Source organism: Choristoneura fumiferana, chromosome 3 (genome assembly GCF_025370935.1).
Source record: "Choristoneura fumiferana chromosome 3, NRCan_CFum_1, whole genome shotgun sequence".
NCBI classification, from domain to species: Eukaryota; Metazoa; Arthropoda; class Insecta; order Lepidoptera; family Tortricidae; genus Choristoneura; species Choristoneura fumiferana.
The window spans coordinates 1,362,369-1,383,742 of NC_133474.1; the positions used below are offsets into that span (position 1 = coordinate 1,362,369).

General features: G+C 36.5%; 1 protein-coding gene and 1 long non-coding RNA gene across 3 annotated transcripts; one reads left to right on the forward strand and one right to left on the reverse strand.

The window, feature by feature from the left end:
- Nucleotides 1–224: 224 nt before the first annotated feature.
- On the forward strand, nucleotides 225–20,017 carry LOC141426326 (CKLF-like MARVEL transmembrane domain-containing protein 4). 2 transcript variants are annotated; one of them, XM_074085176.1, is made up of 4 exons: nucleotides 225–399; nucleotides 3,917–4,062; nucleotides 8,829–9,095; nucleotides 12,514–20,017. In XM_074085176.1, the coding sequence occupies exons 2-4, from the start codon at nucleotides 3,928–3,930 to the stop codon at nucleotides 12,661–12,663; spliced, it is 552 nt and encodes a 183-aa protein (XP_073941277.1). In that variant the 5' UTR covers nucleotides 225–399; nucleotides 3,917–3,927; the 3' UTR covers nucleotides 12,664–20,017. The 2 variants fall into 2 exon arrangements, with proteins under 2 accessions (XP_073941277.1, XP_073941278.1); XM_074085177.1 differs by lacking the exon at nucleotides 225–399 and adding an exon at nucleotides 2,620–2,780.
- On the reverse strand, nucleotides 4,642–6,161 carry LOC141426327 (uncharacterized). The gene is made up of 2 exons (XR_012451224.1): nucleotides 5,855–6,161; nucleotides 4,642–4,855 (listed from the first exon to the last, which is right to left on the reverse strand). It is a non-coding gene; the product is annotated as an uncharacterized lncRNA (long non-coding RNA).
- Nucleotides 20,018–21,374: the final 1,357 nt, after the last annotated feature.

The following is a 21,374-nucleotide window of genomic DNA, read 5'->3' on the forward strand; positions in this document are numbered from 1 at the left end:
CGATACCCCTCCCCATATAGGAGATAATTAATTAATGATTTGCAAGTCATAATTACAATAAAAACATTTTATAATGAATGTTACTTCATTATAAACATAAGGATAAACAGATTTAAGACAAAATAAAAATATAATTTTTTTATGACAGAGTGTAAAAATGTCTCATTATAAGAAGAGGTGGGGGGTCTGGGGGGAGGGGTATCGTGTAAATGTCAAGCAAACAAAGTTGTCAATGTCAGTCAAGTTAAGTCAAATTTCGCAATTTGTGCTTGTTTCGTCACAACACAATTATTAATTTACACCTAAATTCGGGTAGCGCTTAGCGTGTTAATGGCCTAAAGATTACATATAACAGTAAAGTGTAGTGTGCTTGTTCGATTTTAGCCGTTCAAACCATAGGTAAGCCTGAAAATAAGTATAAGATTTCTATGTTTATAACTCATGTCGGTCAGGATTGTTTAAATTGCTATTTTCGGTGGTGACGGGGGTCTTGTCCCATAGAGCGATCACTGATTATAATCGTCAGTGTTAATAGGTATTTGATGAGCAGAACATGGAAATATCTGGGCGTAAATCCACTCGCGCATGGCGTTACGAAACGCCAGATAGCTATCGGGTTACGTTAGTTTTAATCACTAAAAACTGTTATTGCTAGGCTCTATACGGCAATAGTAATCTTAGTTTTCTTTTATGAATGTTTCCCTTATTTAGACATGGAAATCACTTTGTTACTGACATAATTCTACTTTCACTTGTGTAGGACTCAAGGTTTGTTTACACTTTCGCTCCGGCACTACGCTGTGACATAACTGTTACGGCTTTAATTTGATCACTTATTATCTCAGTGAGAACAGGTGCATATATTAAGGAATAAACTTAGACTTTTTTGTGTTTTAAAAAGTGAAATGAACACTTTTATAATTGACTCGTAAATTTTTGGGCAGAAGTAAAATTCAACTTAAGTCAGATTAACGACTTAACAGGTATACTACTTCTAACATAGAGCAACAATTCCCAATGTTTTTAGCCTATAATTTTTTTAGGAGGATTCCCATTTTGATAATAAGAAAAAAATATTTTTGAATATTTTCATGTCTTATAAGAATAAGCACATCCAGTCCCAAGAACTGGATAAGCAAGTTCTCTATTAATTGGTAGTTTTCACTACAAAACGGAAAATCATAGCTACTTGTTATGAGCATAGTGATATGTTGTTGCAAATGGCCCAAATGGGAGCAGAACATGAAATTTTAGTGACCCTTCCATACCCCAGGGATCTCTTTTTAAGAACTTCTGCCATAGGACTCAGTATGTGTAAAAACATACATTATATTATTGCAAACCACAAGACTTTGTGCTGCTAAGATTTATGTAATGTCAACTGTGCAAGCCTATTTTCATTTACTGCTTTCGCTTAAATATATGCTTTGTTTCAGTACATCCACTTCTGCATCTTTGAAGCTTGCTGTGCCTACTGCTTTACTGATTCTGTTGTTTACCGCTAGTGCATAGGCAGCATGTTTTTCAGTTGTTTTGTGAGCATAGGATGTGAGGAAGCATATTATTGACCGATTTGTTATTTTTGAGATTATTGTTTAAATGCTGCATGGTCCTTTTACCGCACTACAGCACTGTTAGCCTATGGTTTTGACTGAAAATAAACATCTGCTCTTCAATGCTGTTTTATTATTTATCTTACTCTAGTCAACTAAGTTACAGCTTTATCACCATGAAGTTCTATGTCGTTTGGGAATATATGAAAAGCTATTTTCACTTTTAAGTCAATCATTATTTTTTTCTGATGTAGGAACTGTCATATAAATGCCATTCATTACTGTAATCCAACTGCAACGTAACCGCAAAATGCAAAATAGATGCATACAGACGTCAGGTCGTGGAGAACAGCCGATGTGTACAATCAAAGAAAATGAATCACATACCAGGGTGGAACCTTTTCATTGTCAACTTCGCGATAATTTCTTTGTTTGGATGTCAACATGACAATAGTAGCACAAAGGCTCCACTGTAGGAATAAATTTCAAGAATACGGCTGAGTCAAACTACTGCCTAATGCTTGCATTGTGGTACGAACTTCGATTTTCGAATTTCGTAGTAGCCCTCCTTAGACAACACGCGTCTGTAACAGTCAATGGACTACCAGGTGGAATTCGCTGTTTTTACGACTTAGCTTGATAATTGTTCTTTAACTTAGTCATGTCGAAATTTCAAAAGATCCATGTCACATGAAAATGAATTTTATTCTGCCATAGGTCAAACCAGTAGACTTACACATTTATACTACTCAAAAGAATATAAGGGCCACTTAAATTTTACCAGTAAAACTAAATCAAAAATATTATGTTTGGGTTTTGAATTTAATACATTTCACTGAATGAAAAGTTTTGTATTGTGTTATGTTGTATTATTAAAAGCGTTTTTAGACAAGGAATGTTATAAAGAATTATATTTATTATTTTCGTTTCATCTGTAAAATTTGCGTGGCCCTTATTTTCTTTTGAGCAGTATTCATTTTCAGTAAAGCTGAAAATAGCAATATAGTGACAAATATATTTGTTTGATTAGATACTTAGCCCTTATCTCACACTCCTAATTAAACATTCGTGTCTCATCACATATCAGGTGTCGCTCGTTATCGCGCCCCGAAAGTGATTTAAAATATATATAAAATATGCCCCTAAATTAATTATATTTCTATATTCTGTTCTTTGAATGTGTTCCTGTGGTTTGTGGAGTGTTATTGTGTAATATAAAGTTTTAAGGTAAGTTGTTTGCGGGTGGAAAACATCAATTTTATTTGTAATCTAAACTAATTTGATGTTTACTTATGACGGGTGTTAATCTTTTATTAGTTTATCATGCAATTTGTTTTTTTGCCAGTTCTTTGAAAGCGAAGTAACACGTTAAACATGTCCAAATTTGCTGCTTTGAAGGGTTCTGTACCGGAAAAGTAACAAAGAGAACCTTATTTATGTCGCTAACTTGTCTGTCTGGCAATCACAGGGCTGTATCGCTAGAACTGCCATAGATAGCTGGAAATAACAATGCCGCCTATTCTATCATATAAAAAATGTGTATTTCTATTTCCGCTGCAACAAAAAATAATAGGTAAAAATAAAAATAATAGTAAAAATTAGTCCCTAGCCCGAAATGATGGCATATCAAAAGTAAAACTGGTCAACCGTGAGTTGCTCTTATGGAAAAAAATATACTTCGATATTTGTTTGTCAGCGGCAGTACCTACTGACAAAAATATGGAACTTAGGGATCTTTTAAAAAAACCGGCCAAATGCGAATTGGACTCGCGCACGAAGGGTTCCGTACCATTATCTATACAACATTAGACATTAGCACAAAAACGGCAACAAAAAACAAGTTTGTTGTATGGGAGCCCCCATAAATATTTATTTTATTCTAATTTCATTATTTATTTATTTTTAAAGGGATAATCCCACTAAATATTTTGTGAATATTTCAAGCGTCTAAACTGCTAACGTTATTAATATCACGTTTATTTAAACAATCACGTTTGTTGTATGGGAGCCCCCCTTAAATATTTATTTTATTCTGGGTTTAGTGTTTGTTGTTATAGCGGCCATAGTAATACATAATCTGTGAAAATTTCAAGTGTCTAACTGTTACGAATCAAGAGAGACAGACAGTGGAGTCTCAGTAATTGGGTTCCGTTGGCACCCTTTGGGTACGGAACCCTAAAAAAGAGACTATCAGTCTCTCTAATGGCCGGCAACGCACCTGTGATACCCGTCGTCGTGTTGCAGGTTGCAGGTGTCCATGGACCCGCATGTTCGTTTTCTCCCTCTTGTATAAAAAGGCCTTTGCCTAGCAATGGTAGGTAAACCTAATACGCTATTTAAAAAAAATATCTTTTTGCCCTCAGCATAAAGCAAGATGGCGGAGGCGGGGTTCCCGGGGCAGCACACCACGACCACCACGGTCACGTCCAGCACGACTGTGCAGACGAACATACGGTTCGACCCGTCCTACATCAAAACAGTGCCTGGAATTCTTAAAATAGTCCAAGCTGTAAGTATTTGCGGTTCTTTACTCCTGTGTCAACCGATCACTCCTTTAAAACCATATTTGCCAAATAGAGAAATAGTCCGCGATAGCCAGACCTTCGTTTCGTTATTTTACAATAGCTGAAACTTTTTAGGGTTCCGTAGTCAACTAGGAACCCTTATAGTTTCGCCATGTCTGTCCGCGACTAAGCTCAGATACCGTTAGTACTAGAAAGCTATAATTTGGCATGAATATACATATCAGTCACGCCGACAAAGTGGTAAAATAAAAATAAAAAATATTTTTTTTAGGGTATCTCCCTTCGACGTAAAGTGGGCGTGTTTTTTTTTCTCGACACCCTATAGTGTGGGGTACCGTTGGATAGGTCTTTTAAAACCATTGGGTTGTCATGACGATTTTACGATCTGTTTGCGAAATATTCAACTTAACAGTGCAAATTTTCATAAAAAAAAATTTACGCTGCTGTCCAGCAAATACAAAGAGGTTGATTAAAAACATGCGCTGTTTATTCAACTTCAAAAGTAGGGTAACCACGAGATCAGGTCAATTGAGAATTAATTAATAAATAATTAAACAAAAATATTTACATAGAAGCCTTTAATCTAGAGCTTTGGGACTCAGCCTGTATGGGTCACATGCTTCGTCAAGTTTCATTTGATACAAGTGATATAGTAGAAATGCAAGAATAACAAATACAACCGAATCTGTGGTTGGAATATAGCCTCGTCGATGGTCTCTTTTATATCTCGAGCCGGAACGGTGTCTATAGGATGAACTTTGTTGGATTGTGTAAGGTCTGAAACAAAAAAAAAACCCATTAACATAATAAATGCGAAAGTTTGAAAGTCTGTTTGTTACCGCATGACGTCTAAACCGCTGAACCGATTTAAATGAAATTTGGTATACAGATAGTATAACAGATACACAGTAGATAGTATACCCCTTACATACCTTAGAACCATCGCTCGAAAACCTGCTTTCAAATAAAAAAAACCGCATTCAAATCGGTCCACTCGTTTAAGAGCTACGGTGCCGGCTCAGGCCTGAAATATCCATTTTCCTAAAATGTATTTTTCGCAAAATGTCTGCTTTTCAGAATGTCAACACGTCTTTTGCATAATGTCAGCGTCTCAAAATGTCAGCTATTTAAAATTGCCTGTCTCCAAGAATGACAGTTTTTGTATATATGTTCTCTTTTCAGAATGCGCTTATTCTCAAAATGTCTGCAACCTCAAAATATCCGCTTTCGTATAACGTTGGCATTCCAGAAAAGTCTTATTCCGAAAATGTATCCAATCATGATCTTCAAATTTCATCTAAACGTCATTAATGTTGTCTTGAATGCCAGTAATTTTATATTAGGTATAGATATTTATGTTATCAAAGAGTAAGTATGCAAGCAATTAAACCTTTTACATTTCAAAATTTGATTTGAAAATAAGCAGACATTATGGGAAAACAAACATAACAAGACTAAAGCCTATTTAAAAAAGTGAACATAACGGGAAAGCAGAAATTAAGGTAATGCTAATATTATAGTAATGTAAACATTATGAAAAGACGACTTCCTCAGATTGTACACATTTTAAATAGCAGACATTTTGAGAAAGCTGACAAAATAGAAGTTTTAACATTGTGAAAACGCAGACGTTTTGAGAATTGTACATTTTAGGAAAACAGACATTTCAGGCCTGAGCCACGGTGCCACAGACAGACACACAGACACACATAGCGGTCAAGTTTATGACACCCCTCTTTTTGCGTCGGGGGTTAAAAATAGTTATAACTATATTACCTGCCACGTCTATGACGCCTGCCATCCACAAAGTAAACCATGTACACCTGTTTCACCAAATACCACAGTTTGTTTATCACGAAGAATAACACAACAAAAAACAATTTTAATACCCATTTTACAGAACCTCCTAATGTAATCATTTTGGAAACAAGTTAAAAAATCGAATGAACTTAACTGACCAAATGGACTAACGAGTGTCGAGTGAGTTAGCTCATTAGTTAGGTACTTAACTAACGACGCATTTGATAAGGAACTACTTCCCCTGACCATAAACACTAGTCGTTTGTGTGCATAAAGGTGCATACTGCAGGCCTTATACTTTTGTGTCGTGCTGGTCCGCTCACGCTACTAGTATTTAATAGGAGTGTGAGAGGGACGACAAGATTCGAACTTCTAATTTCGTACCTACTGCCCTCCTGGTCCGATGGGCGGATTGCCGATTAATGTACGACTGTATTTGTACCAAGTTCATGAATTATCAAGGCTAGGTTATCTAAAATCAATTAATTTGATGACCAACTTCTACATGTTAAGATCTTCTTTTTTTGGTCGACTATAATACTAGATTTTACGAGTGCATAAAACGCGTCATTTTAACCGAGACGCTCAGGCCGAGCATAAAATGGTTTTTATGAATGAGTTATATCTGTTTTCATTCGAATTTCAAGGAAATTAAATAGCAACATTGCGAATAGTACAATACTATACAATAAAATGACTCTTTAGCTAATAGCGATGTCTTCCAGGCAACCTTTTTTACAGAAAGAAGGAAGGACTAGTTTACAGCAGGCGGTGCATCAACCATAGATCAGAATTTTAAAACTCAAATAAATACATCTACACATCTATATATATAAAAGAAGAAACTGACTGACTGACTGACTGACTGACTGACTTATAGATCAACGCACAGCCCAAACCACTGGGGCTAGAAACTTGAAATTTGGAATATATGTTCCTTAATAGATGTAGACGCTCACTAAGAAAGGATTTTTCGAAATTCCCACGGGATAGGGAAATATCTAAACTTTTTTCGCTTCTTTGTTTGTAGTCGAATCTCTGAAACTATTAAGCCGATTTTAAAAATTCTTTTACCGTTAGTAAGCTACACTATCCTTGATTGACATGGGTTACTTTTTATCCGGGATAATGCAAAATTCCCGCGGGATAGAAATAAATTAATTCAATTACGGAGCTGATTTAAAAAATTCTTACATATTATGTGATATGACTATCCCCAAATGACAAAGGCTACTTTTTCTTCGGGAAATTACAAAATTCCCATGGGATAGAAAAAACTGAATGCAACTTCGGGGATGATTTAAAAAATTCTTACATCAATAGAAAGCTACACTATTCCTCATTAGTTTAGATTACTCTTCTTCGGGAAAATGCAAAATTCCCGCGGGATAGAAATAAGTGAATTCAACTTCGGGTCTGATTTTAAAAGTTCTTTCAACAAAAGTAAGCTACAGTATTCCTGATTGACATAGGATACGTTTTTTCCGTGAAAATGAAAAATTCCCGCGGGATAGAAAAAAGTAAATTCAACTTTGGCACTGCTTTTAAAAATTCTTTCATATTATATGACTATCCTCGATTGACATAGGCCACTTTTTTTCGGAAAATCCAAAATTCCCATGGGATAGAAAAAACTGAATTCAACTTCAGAGCTGATTTTAAAAATTCTTCCACTAATATAAAGCTACACTAATTGCTGATTGGTATAGATTACTCTTCTTTGGGAAAATGCAAAATTCCCGCAGTAAGTAAGACAATCCAAATTCAGCTGATTTTAAAAATTCTTTCACTAATAGTAATCTGCAGTATCTCTGATTGACATAGGCTGATTTTCTACAGAAGAATGCAAAATTCCCGCAAGATCGAAATACTTAAGTAAATTCATCATTGGGGTTGATTTAAAAAGATATTTTACCAATTGGGAGCTACATTATCTCTGATTGGCATACGCTACTTTTCTCCGGGAAAACGTAAAACTCCCGCGGGATAGCAAAAAGTGAATTCAACTTCAGGGTTGATTTATTTATAATTGTATACCTAACTCTACCTGAACAGTACCATGACTGGCTGACTGACAGACAACGCATAGCCAAAACTACTGGTGCTAGAGACATGAAATTGGCATAGATGGACCTAAAGTAATAGAGAGGTGCACTAGGGAAAGATTTTTAGAAAATCCCATGGAATAGGAAAATATCTCAACTTTGTTTGTTTCTTTGTTTGTTGGGGATAATCTCTGAAACTACTGAGTTGATTTAAATAATTCTATTACCAATAGAAAGCTACAATATGTCTCTCATCGACAATTAAGAATACTAAAATAGATCATAACAGTAATTCATGTCCCGCGGGGACTTTACAATTTCTCGAGATACAATCCTATATCTATATCGTGTAGGAAGTCGCCGGCAAAAGAAACGCGTAGTACTTTAACGTCTTTAACGTTTCAGCGAAACAGGGTTTCAGAGTTGGTACGAATTATGAATGATTAATTACGTATGTAGGTTGATTTTTGAATTCCAAAATGTGCACCATCTGTCTAAAACAACGTCTTACTGTATTTATATTTCCATGAAATCCTCCAAAAAATCAATCAAAACACGAAAAAAAGGATCGCAGAAAGTAAATGTATGTTAATTGTTACCCCAAATTTAACGCGAGCGAAGCCGCGGGCAACAGCTAGTACAGTATATATCGTACAAATAATACACTTCTAAATAAAATATAGGCAGTGGGATAAACAGCAACTTAACAGCCCCTAAATTAAAAGAATTGCCTACTTTTTATTTAGTAAAACTAAGCACGGATTTTAAATAAACTGCGAAAAAAAAATAGTAGATTGTCATTATATTACCAATCAAAAACAAAATTTCAAAACTTAGCGGAGGCCCTTAGAAGCAGAAGATTGATGTGATTTCAGTCGCTTAACGCCAATTGCGTATCCTTCCAGGGTGCGAGTCTCCTCGGCTTCATCTGCGTCCAAGTGGCATCATACCGATCGTCTCGCAGCTCCTTCTTCGCCTGGATCTCCATGATGGCGTTCTGGTTCACGGGCCTCCTGCTCGGGCTGTACCTGTTCCACCTCGTGGAGAAGTTCTACAAGATACCCTGGCTCAAGATAGAGCTGGTGTTCTGCGGGTTGTGGACGTTTTTCTACCTGATAGCGTCCAGTTTGGTGGTGGCATGGAGCGTGATCAGTGCTTTCGCTGCGGCAGCGGTAAGTAACTTCAAATACAAGTTGAAGTGAATGACTACACACATAGCTACATGCCATATAGCACGGAGAACCGATGGCCGTTGGGGCTGAAAAGTTCTCGAATATTGACCACGGATCGGCAAGCGCAGCGTAGGACGTCCACCAACGCGATGGACGGATGGCCTGGTTAAAGCCGCGGGTTCACGGTGGATGTATGCAACTGGAAGTCTATGGTGGAGGCTTATGTCCAACAGTGGACGTCCTATGGCTGAGATGATGATGATAATGATGACAGCTATATGAACTGATTAAATAAAAGGAGAATGAATGAAGTGAATGTCAAAATCTCACTGTCATTGACATGGTCTTGTGCCCCCTTGCACCTTGTCGACGCCCTTGAGCGGACATCTCATGGGAAATGAACACCGCTGCCCATGAGTACCAACTACTCAAGGAACGTCATTGGTCCGTTGCCGGCCTTTTCAAAGTCAAAGTCAAAATATCTTTATTCAATTTAGGCTATAACAAGCACTTATGAATGTCAAAATAATCTAGCACCGGTTCGGAAAAACCTCTGTTGAGAAGAATCCGGCAAGAAACTCAACGCGGTATATTTTTTTAAACAGATTTATAATATTATTAAATGATATCTATACATGACAAGTATTTAACACAACAGGTTCGCTATTTGAAGGGATCGCTAATGCGGATCGGAATTATTTCCAAATATCCCTGGCCATGATATCGACACCTCCTACGTATACTGGTACAAGTGCATAATCATAAATTTACAGGAGAGCTGTTCAAAGGTTCCAAAACCTGTAACTTTCTCATTTGATGATATAACTTTTCAAAATTTTGCATTGGTTCCAAAGAAAATATTTGCTTTCTACCTGTATTCATGGAATTTTGAAATTTCTTATAGTTTTTGAGAAAATTGCAGATACACTACTATACGCGTATTTTACATCTTGTAGTTGTGCGGTATACTGAGCTAATTACCACTTGCTCCAGTATACGGCGTAATGCGTAGATTACTGATCTAACGATATTTTATATTGTATATGAATTTTAGATGAAATACTTATATGGCTTGCAATGAACAATAAAACAGATGCTCTTTTACCTTCATCTATTGATTTATAAACGTTTTTATCACTTGCATCAATATACGCTAACATTAGCATGCCACTTGTACCAATATACCGCTAGTAATGTTTTAAACGTGCTATACAAAATACAGAAATATACCTTTATAAAACACCTCACTTGAAATATAAATGGTTTTATTAAGAAAAGTAATTGTATTAAGTGCTTTAAATTAATGGAAGCACATTCAATGGATTCGTATTCCTGTTCAAATGTGTACTCGTATTTTATTGTGAAAGGTTCCTCATGTGATACATATATCGCATCGCACCCATTTGTATCCACCTAACGGTTTAGCTTTTTGTGCCTCTTCAGGGTTCCGTACCCAAAAGGGTATAAACGGAAACCCTACTTCTATATACTACTTCGCTGTCCGTCCGTCTGTCACCAGGCTGTATCTCATGAACCATGATAGTTAGACAGCTGAAATTTTCACAGATTATGTATAACTGTAGTCGATATAATAAATATATAACAAAAAATAGAACAGAATAAATATTTAAGGGGGCCCCCATACAACAAATGTAATTTTTTTGCCATTTTTTTGCTAATCCTAATGAAGTTGTATAGATGGTATGGAACCTTTCGTGCGCGAGTCTGATTAGCACTTTGCTTAAGCCAAGCTTTGACATGAAATATTGAGTCAAAGTCAAAATATCTTTATTCAATTTAGATTGTAACAAGCACTTATGAATGTCAAAAAAATCTACCACCGGTTCGAAAAAACCTCTGTTGAGAAGAGTCTGGCAATAAACCTAGGTATATTTTGTAAACAGATTTACAATCATATTTTAGTGATATCTATACATCACAAGTATTTAGCACAACTACATATTTAAACAGTTCTCAATTCGCTATTTGGAGTAAGCACTCGCCAATGCGGATCGGAATTATTTCCAAATTTCCCTATCCATGATATAATCATTAATTTTAATAATACGCCATATATTAATGTCTTCTTGACAATAGATTTAAATTTTGTGTCTGTTTCCAAGTCTTGGGAAACTTCTATAACTTCATACGGTTTACCCGTTTTCGCCATATACATAGCCAGGTACCATTTCTTAGGTGTGTATAAAAAAAATGTGTATAGGGGTTATTAAAAACCTGTACTATACTTTAAACCACATTAGGGCTACTAATTACTAATATGATCCAAGTACAAAAATACTGTGATTCGAAAAAAAAATTTTTGCATGGAAGTGGAGTCGCAAGAAGACTTTCTAATTTCGATGTTTTCCCACTTATATCGTATTAGTAATCAGTAACCCTAATATGGGTTACAGTATAGTACAGGATTTTTTTTATCAACCTGTAGGTATATTGAAATTTACTGTTCTCATTTTAATTAAAGCATGCATGCCTTCGCCTTCTTTTTGGGGATGCTCAACTACCAGAATGCAATGTAATACTGCAATGTTATATTTCTATCACGCGTACATGTAGGTATAGCCGAGGAAACTGAATCACGTACTGGTACTGGGGTGGAACCGTTGTACTACCAATGTTATGTTGACATCCCATACATTTGCCAAAGAAATCATAGCGAAATAGACCACGAAAAGGTTTCACATTGGATTTAGTTTCCATGACTGTCTATGAGAAATACGGCTATTGTGGTCTTGCCCTCCGCAATTGTCAGACCAAAACATGTTTTTTTATATATACTATCAAATTATGTGTTCGTAGAACAGTTTAAACGGTCCGCACGCAGCGACGGCTAGCGCGTACACTAAGGCAACTGCCAGTTACACTGGACTTCCCCGGCCCCGCCACAATATCGGTGCCGCGTATAGTGGTGCATGTCGGTTGCCTCAGTATACGTTGTACCGATTAGCAAAACGGTGTTAGATGCATTCATATACGTCACTTTATTTCCAAAACTAATAGGAATATCAGTGCAAATTTTTTGTGGTAGGTAAATAAGGAAATATTAATCACAAAAATGCAAAAAACTAAAAATCAGAAATTTGTCACTTGTACCAGTATACGTAGGAGGTATCGATATAATCATTAACTTTATAATACGCCTTTGATATTAATATCTTCTTGACAGTAGATCTGAATCGAAAATACAAACTGAGACATGGAATCAAACCCAGTTTTTTTTTCTGGTTTTTCTGTGCATCCATGTCTCAGTTCGTATTTTCGATATGGTTTCACGGGATACCCGTAAAAGTAACAAATAACAACCAAAAAACCAATCATAATAGATCTGAATTTTGTATCCGTTTCATTTGTAATATTTTATGTATAAGCCCATCTGTTTGATCAGCTTTTCTTGTTATAGTTCTTCGGTTACGCAGCGATGCTGGCGTACCTAATAGACGCTTACCTGAAGTACCGCGCGGTGCAAGACGGCGGCCTGGCGCAGGGCACCCGCGTGGTGTCGCGACAGACCGCCGCCACCGTGACCACGCCGCCCAGGGTCGGCTACTAGGACTAAAGGGCTACCACCAAATTCGAAGTTAGTTTCGTTCAGTCCCTCTCACTCTCGTATTAAGTCATATAAAGCTGGGTCCACATTTGTATCATTTGGTCGCATCGTATCTCCGTCGCGTTGCACCGACGCGTATCAAGATCGCTGGTGTAGCGAAAATAGCGCGGTATTGCGGTGCGCCGTATCTTATCGCTCGGGATCGATGTTGATGCAAGTACAGGGTTATTCGTATTTTACTAGCATCCTTTTAACCCAAAACTCCTACCACTTAAACAAATGTTTTTTGTTTTACGGCTCCATTTTAAAAAGTCGTCTCTCTGTGTACCTGTTTTCTGTATCGCTTACTATTTCTGATGTACTAAAGTCATTTTATTGTATAGTATTGTACTAAGGATGCTAGTGAATTACAAATAACCCTGTATATTATGTACCCCGCACAATCGCGATCGGATACGCGTATCAATACCGAAGTATGGACGTATTATGATTTGATAACGAATACGTCGTGATCGCTCTCGAGGCGGTTTTTCCCCGATCATCAAAGGGGACACGGATAACGTCCACACTTAATAATACGGCGTTATGATACGATACGCTGCTACGGTTAGTATGGACTGGTTTTTTCACGCGACGATGCTAGTGATACGGTGTGCCCAAAGTGAGCGTCCATACTTAGGATACGCGAGCTCGATACGATACGCGTGATCGTGATCGGCAAAATGGTGCAAATGTGGACCCAGCTTAATCAGCGAGACGGCGAGATACGACGTTCGAATTTTGCACTTTGTAAGGGCCAGGGCTTACGCTAGCCGGCGGGTGCACTGCGGGCGCGCGGCTGCGGGCGCGGGTGCCGGCACCAGCACCAATATCTGACACAACAATCGTGCATAATTGGAAGTGGCCCCAAAGTGGCTCAAATTTTATGGTATTGCTAATTTGTGTGCTAGAATTAAGTGTTGTGTTCATAATATGCTGTAATATACATGTCATGTTTATAGATATATATTGTCCGACACAATGTAAATTGTTATGGAAATAAATATACTGAATACATAAATATCTGATACGACTCTATTTCTAGGGCCGGAAGGACGTGTCAGATATTTTTGCACGCTCCGCTTTGGCAGATATTAATGCTGGTGTCTGTACCATCAGCCAAATATGTGGTCAACCACCCTAAAGTTGATAATCGTTTGCATGTCATAAAACAATGCCAATAGACGTGCCTGTCAACTTGAAAGTTCGACTTTAGCGACATATTCATTTCATAGGACCACTTAGTTGGCTGATGGTGCAATCCTACGCACTGCGCGCGCGCAGTTAGCGCTGCTCATACTATTGTTCAACAGGCGGCCACCGGCTCCGTGCAAACCGCGGCAGCTAGCGTGAGCTCTAAAAGCTACTGTATTGATAAAAAGAATAGAAATTTTATCGTGTCATGTCGCCGCTTCTTCGGAACGGAAGTCAACATAATCTGTAGCAATTTAGACACAAGATCTTGTGATTGTCAAAAACAAGTTCAGATAAATCTCTGTTGAGAAGGACCCGGCAAGAAAGTCAACGTTGATTTTTAATCGGTGATCAGATACCAGTTTTTCTAACTCCGTAGTTAATAGCGATCATGTTGTATTAGCCCTCTCATTATGAGAGGAGGCCTGTGCCCAGCAGTGGGACGTATATAGGCTGGGATGATGATGACGGAAGCAGATACAAATGTTTTTTTTTTTCAGTGATTGATAATTTCATTTTGAAAATCACTTTTAATACAGATTCTGTCATCGTACTAATATTTTAGTCTATGAGTTAACAACCTCTTTCAAAACCTTGACAATTAACTTAGGAATTATAAATTGTCATAGTCAAATGTAGACGAAAGATCTAAAACTTACAGGGCATTCCCCATAGGTAGCTGCTTCACTTCAAAAATTAATGTAGGATGACCAAGTATCCAATTAAAAAAAAACATTTATTTCAAGCACAAAGACTCATATACAATTCCAAAAATAAAATAATAACACAACACACACGTTTGTAATTAATGAAATACTTATTGAATTAAATTTTGGCTGGCTATTAGTATTTTTCAATTCCTGATCACCGTTTGAAAATCATCATGTATCGAAAAAACATACTGAGACATGGATGCACAGAAAAACCAGAAAAAGAGACCAGCGCTGGGAATCGAACCCAGGTCCTCAGCAATCCGTGCTGCGTGCTATAACCCCAAAGTAACAAATTTGGAGTTGAAATAAAAAATACAAAAAGACTCCAAAAAACCAATCATAATCATCATCCCAGCCTATATACGTCCCACTGCTGGGCACAGGCCTCCTCTCAGAACAAGAGGGCTACAGTGTTATTTAATGACTTATATCACAAGTATTTAACACAGCTACATTTTTAACACAATAGATTTGCTATTTGAAGTTAACAAAAAATACAACATTTCTATTCCTTTTATTTTTACTTCTGTGGTATTGGTAGACATATTTATGAGCACAAAGGTATAATCGATCAAGTTTTCGTACAGATCTATTTATCTTGCTTCTCAATTAGCTCAGTAACTAACTAACTTTCCGACAAGATACGATGGCACATTATTCACTTCACCTGTAGGTATCAAATCGTATTCAAGTTTATATAAATAATAAAACAATAAGGATGTTGGAAAAGCGACCGCCAAACTTAAGTGGGACTGGGCCGGTCATGTCTGCCGGATGCACCCACAAAGATGGGCGCACAAAGCCACATGGTGGGTACCACATGACGGGCACCGACGGCAAGGCAGGCCGAGGCGGAGATGGCGAGATGACCTGGACGCGGCACTGAGTGAGTGGCCAAATATAGCTCTGGATAGGGAGATGTGGAAGTCAAGAGGAGAGGCCTTTGCCCAGCAGTGGGACACAGTTATAGGCTAAATATATAATAAGGCCGATTGTCGCATATGTGAAAATAGCCTTTGATGTTTTGAGCCATACAACTTTGAACCTTGAATCGTAAAGCAATAGTTCTATTATACTTGAACACGACCACCGTCGAAAGTATCCATATTTATTAATACCGCACTATTTCTAGTTAATATATGACATTTTAATGTTATTCTGCATTAGATATAAGTAAAAAACTGGATGTTTATTGATAATTTAATATTTAGATGTATTTTTACGCAACTACCTACAATGTACTTACCGAATTTTATTAACTTTTTGTACGGTCGAAATCATATGTTTACACTTTGCTACCTTGTCGCTGTCACTTCATGTTTGGACTTTAGTATAAAACTGTCAGAAGACATAGAGTGACAAAGTACTATAGTGTAAAGATATTTTTTCCCGCGACTTAGTAATGTAATTAGTTAAGTTATTAGATTTATGACCAAAGATTTTAAATGACAATGTGGCTATAATTTCAGCAATGATATTATAACGAAGATTTGGCCAAGTGCGGGTTGGGCTCAGGGTTCTGTACAATTTTGCTCTCCTAAGTAAAAAGCAGGTATCTCAAAAAAAACACATATTATTTGTACCATTTGATGCACAATGGCATAAAAAACACACAAGTGATTTTTTCGAGATACCGCTTTTAGCTTAAGACGGCAGAGTTGCCATGATATAAAAAAAATAACTTTTCTTGTAGGGATACACTCGATGCTCACCGTTACATATATCAGTAAATAAATTATCAATAAATAAATAAATCAATGATATTTAATTACTTGCTAAATTTTAGTTTTGTAATATGTTTTTAAAATGGCCATACACTGTGTTAATATTTCAAGTAACTGCATATAAAGTTTCAAAAGATAACAAACCGACAGACAAGGGGTTAATAGGGTCCACGTGAACACCATTGATTACAGAATTGTTATAAACAAGTTACATTCGTATATATCTTTTATAATATCATTGACTGAAAATGATCTGACGGACATAACTTTTTAATATTTTTTAAACATATTTTAGGACATGTTTCCATAAAATGCGTTACGCTCAATGTCTTGTTAATTATGTTTGTACATTTAAGCAAAGGCGTTTTAAAATCAATTTACAATATTTCAGCAGATGGTTTCGTCAGCTTTACTGAATGCTCCTGTAAATGTTTTTCAGAATTTTTTGCCACTTGAGAAATCCACAGTAAGTGTACGATCACACTTAAAATATCACTTAAAAACAATAATATTAGTTACTAGCGACCCGCCCCGGCTTTGTTCCGGTACAATAAAAAAAAAACTATGCGAAGGCACTTTTTCTAAAGCTCCATTTTCCAATAACTACACCCGCGCAAAGGCGAGGTGTGTCGCATATATATCATAAATATGAACGTTCACCTCAAAGTCAGTCACAGTTATAAGTCAAGAACGGTCCGACTAGTTTCGACCTTTAGAAGTTAGAAAACCTTTACAGGAGTTCGATCAAACTACTCAACCATCTGCTGGAATATTCCAGATATTAGAACATCTTGAATTGAACACACAGTTCTAAAGTGCTAAGCTCTATGGCTTTAGCTGTGCCAGCACTTCTATCGTAATATTATTCACCAGTTAAATAGTAATAGATAATTTATACCACAATATTCGACTAAATCAAGTCACTATCTACTATTTTGTATAGACATTATTATAGAGTTTATTATCACTTAAGTCATATTGTTAACAACAAACTATTTAGTAAGTACCTGTCTTACAAAACGCTTTTTAATCGCTTTACTTATATATATTACCTACATAATTACTAGTATTTATTCGTCTGCACAGATAATTAGGAGTTAACACGCACTTAGAGACAAATAAATAACTACTTATTATAAATATGAGTGCGGAAAGTAGGCAATTCCCACCGAGTGTCGGTGTTCTTAAAAAGCGAGCGAAGAGAGTTTTTAAAGACACGAGTTGGGGATGTATTCGATTTCACGCGTATATCTTACAATGTTTTTCAATGCATCAATCGAAAAAACAAATAGATATAAAGAGAAAATTTAAAACAAATACATGAAACTTTTCAGGTTCATTTTGTAATTAAAACAATGTTTTTTGACACAATCTTGACATTTGGCAAATAAATTATATATGTATTATAAACAAGTTTTTTGACTATTAATAGAGAACAATTAACGAGGATATACATATAGTCTTACTTAATAATAATACTGTGTCTTCTATGCCCAACTGTGTCTCAGAAAATGTTATAATTTAAACGTTATTATCTTTTTTATTGTAGTGAATAACAGCTAAATATTGTTAACAATTTATACGAAATATTCCTAATCAATTTTTTTCGGTGTGTTATAAAAGTGACGTATTATTAAGCAGAATATTTTTAGTTATTTATTAATTTATATTTAAATGAGAATTATGCTAATTATTGTTAATATTAACGCTTTTTAATCAAATAACTACTTCAATGCATTTTGTACTGTATTATAGTATAAGGAAAAAAATGAATGTAACCACCGTAATCGTCCCAGTATTGTGCCTTAAAAAAATTTGATATATGGTCATAGATTAAATAAAAAGGGTAGATATGTCATTTCGTCACCACTTAAAAAAAAACTCTTACCTCAAAATAGATAATTTTTCTGAGTGTACTTTATGAACATTACGTCAAGGTTCAATTTTGTTGACATATTGATTTTAGATACAAGATTTTTTATTTAAACCTACTTAAAATGTGCCTGTCTGTGTATTTAAGCATTATTATTTTCAATTACAATAGATATAAGACTACAAACTTAAACGAATTATTCGGTAGGTAGTCATTTCATGTATTAATCGCGATAATTTCAGAAATCGTTATTTATTTAGAAAAAGGAAGTAGGTAGGGTACCATTTCGCAAAATGATTGCTCCCGAACTTGGTGCCGTGCGGCCGACATACTTACATCGCGTTGCGCACCCGACTGCTTTCCTGCGGTTTTCCTGCAATCTGCGCTTGAGGGGTGGGGTAACTCGAACCGGTGCGGGGCGGAGAGTGGCCATTCTGTACTTTAGTACTATCATATATTCTGTGCTTTGTCTACAATGCCCTCATGTGCATTTAAAAGGTGCACTACTATTAATATAGTTGGAGATAGCCCCAAAACAAAAAGCAACACCCAAGGTATTTTACGCTCGTAGGTATATCAAAAACCGCATTCAAATCGGTCCACCCGTTTAAAGAGCTACGGTGCCACAGACAGACACACAGATACACAGACAGACAGACACACATAGCGGTCAAACTTATAACACCCCTCTTTTTGCGTCGGGGGTTAAAAATTCAATCTAACATTTTATATTTCCTTTCGCTATTTTTGTCGTGACGTTTCGCGTGACAACAGTGTTGTTGCTTAGCAAGTGACGAAAATTTGTTCGCTCATATTGCTATCTCGTTCGCACCATAATTCAATTCACATATCGGTTTGTTAGATTATTTTCCGATAATCGTTTTTTCTTTGTAGCAAATTTTCATTTCGCTTTTTTACACGAAGGCCATATTTCCAAGTCTGCTTTTTTAATGAAGCTTATTTTCGCATTTGCGTTTTTTTTGTCGCATTTTTTTTTCCAGTCCCGTTTTTCCGCAATCCCAATCGACACAGAAACAGTGTCGATGGAGCCCTGGTATCACAGAGCTCCTGTTTCCCACCGAGTCTTATGTACCCCACTACTAAACCACACAACCAGGCTTAACGGCTCATAGGTAGGTTTAGGTTATGTTAGTTTTGCATCGGCCCGAAGGGCCAAAACCACCCAGGATAGGAGCTCCGCGTGAGCGGAGCTTCGTCGATACTGTTTCTGTACCGATTGGGATTGGGGAAAAACGCGACTGGGGAAAAATGCGACACAAAAAGAACGCGAATGTGAAAATAAGCTTCATGAAAAAAAACAGACTTGTAAAAATAAAATTCGTGAAAAAACGCGAAAAGAAATTTTGCTGCAAAGAAAAAATGATTATGGGAAAATAATCTACCAAATCTACATATCTCTATCCCTGTTCATGACATATTTTAAGATTTGTGATTATGATTATCTGGTCCAGTTGATTACGCGATATAAGAACGTACCTAATCTACCCTTTTTATGTATTCTATGTGCATGATTCCATTAATGTCTGTGCATGTTATTTACCTAAATCAACGAAAATTGGTACTGCATTTTGATTTTTATCGGTTACACTTTACGATACCAATTTGCTTGGATTTAGGCGAGACAAATCTATTTTGGAATTATTTATACACACTTTCAATGTTAAAGACACATGTATTTTAATTGTATTTTTTAATGTAAAAAGTGATAATTATGAAAACACGAATATCAAATGACAAACAGAAATATATAATGTACTTACATCACTCGCACAATAAAATGTTGATTATTAGTATTTTTTTATTTTAAAATGTTTTCCCTGTGAAATTTGCTGCGAAAGAGTTCTACAGTGGCTCAAGGAACCCAAACTATGTTTTTAAAGTAGTTTTCATCATATTTACTGTATCGCCGCGCATATGGTCATAGGTAATACATTAAAAAAAACATAAGAATAAAATTAAGCCGACACAATTTTCAGTAAAATGATAACCTCCTCCTAAAATAAATAGTTTTAAAAACGGACACCAACTTATTTTACTAATGCGATACAGCAATTGCAACTGATGATTTAATTGTGTGTGTGATGCGGGATGATGATAGGCCCGGGAAAACCGGGAAGCGATTTTCGGCAAAGGCTCTTTGACTGTTACTAAATTCCCGGTCGGAACTCGGGATTTCCCGGGATTAGGCCCTAGATTGGTATAAATAGGAATTAAAGCATTCGAATTACGGCCATCATTCCTTTGGGAACATCAGTGGAAGCAGCTTTATGTAGGTAAGTTATTTAAGAGACTTTATTTTTATATTATCTTTGTGTACTTATTGACTGAAGCCTACTGATTTGACCCACGGCCGAGGGTCAACGACGCTTAGATAAAAAAAAACTAGGTACTTATACTAAATTAACTTAAGCTAATTTTGCGGGAAATCAGCATAGTCCCCGCGGGATAGGGATAAACGAATTCTTCGCAGATGAAGTCGCGGGCAACAGTACACAGTAGTGCATAATTATTTTTTACTTTTTAGTTGTCTTCTTTGGCGGCGTTTTTTTTCGGGCCTTTTTTTGTATTGTAATCACGGAACAGAATTCTGTTCCACGATTGTAATTAATAGGTAGGTAGCTTAGAGCAACGCGGGCTTCCTACCGTAGGAAGACCTACCGTATCTAAGATAATTTTAAGTCCGAGTACCCAGTCGAAGAAGAAGTACCTATTGTATGCTACGTTGTATAAGTAAGTCAAAAAAAGCTCGTGGCGTCTTTTTCTTACGATGTTCTCGCTAAAGCTCACATCGTAACTCACGCTACTCACCTTTTTTGAACCCTGTTATACAACTGTTCCATAAAATACCAAGTATAAACATAGTACAAATACTTATCTCAGAGAAAACGTAAACGTATCTATTGTTTGTAGAGTGGCATATGTATAATACTCAGCAGCGTCTTTAGCCCATGTAACGCCCGTGTGCAATTATTAAGTACTTTAGCGCCATTTAAGAAGTGCGCGGTCAAAATGGAATAAGTACAAAGTACCGCGGCCGGCGCCCCTAACACTGCTGCGCCCGTGTGGAACGCACACCCTGCACTATAGGCACAGAATATATAATAGTACTAACGTACCTACTATAGGTAAAGACGCCTCTGATAATACTAG

Bases quoted from the DNA above. Each gene is read 5' to 3' on its own strand.
- LOC141426326 (XM_074085176.1), top strand. From the start codon at position 3,928: ATGGCGGAGGCGGGGTTCCCGGGGCAGCACACCACGACCACCACGGTC. The intron at 4,063-8,828 runs GTAAGTATTTGC...GTATCCTTCCAG, and splicing joins TTCTTAAAATAGTCCAAGCT to GGTGCGAGTCTCCTCGGCTT. The intron at 9,096-12,513 runs GTAAGTAACTTC...TTCTTGTTATAG, and splicing joins GTGCTTTCGCTGCGGCAGCG to TTCTTCGGTTACGCAGCGAT.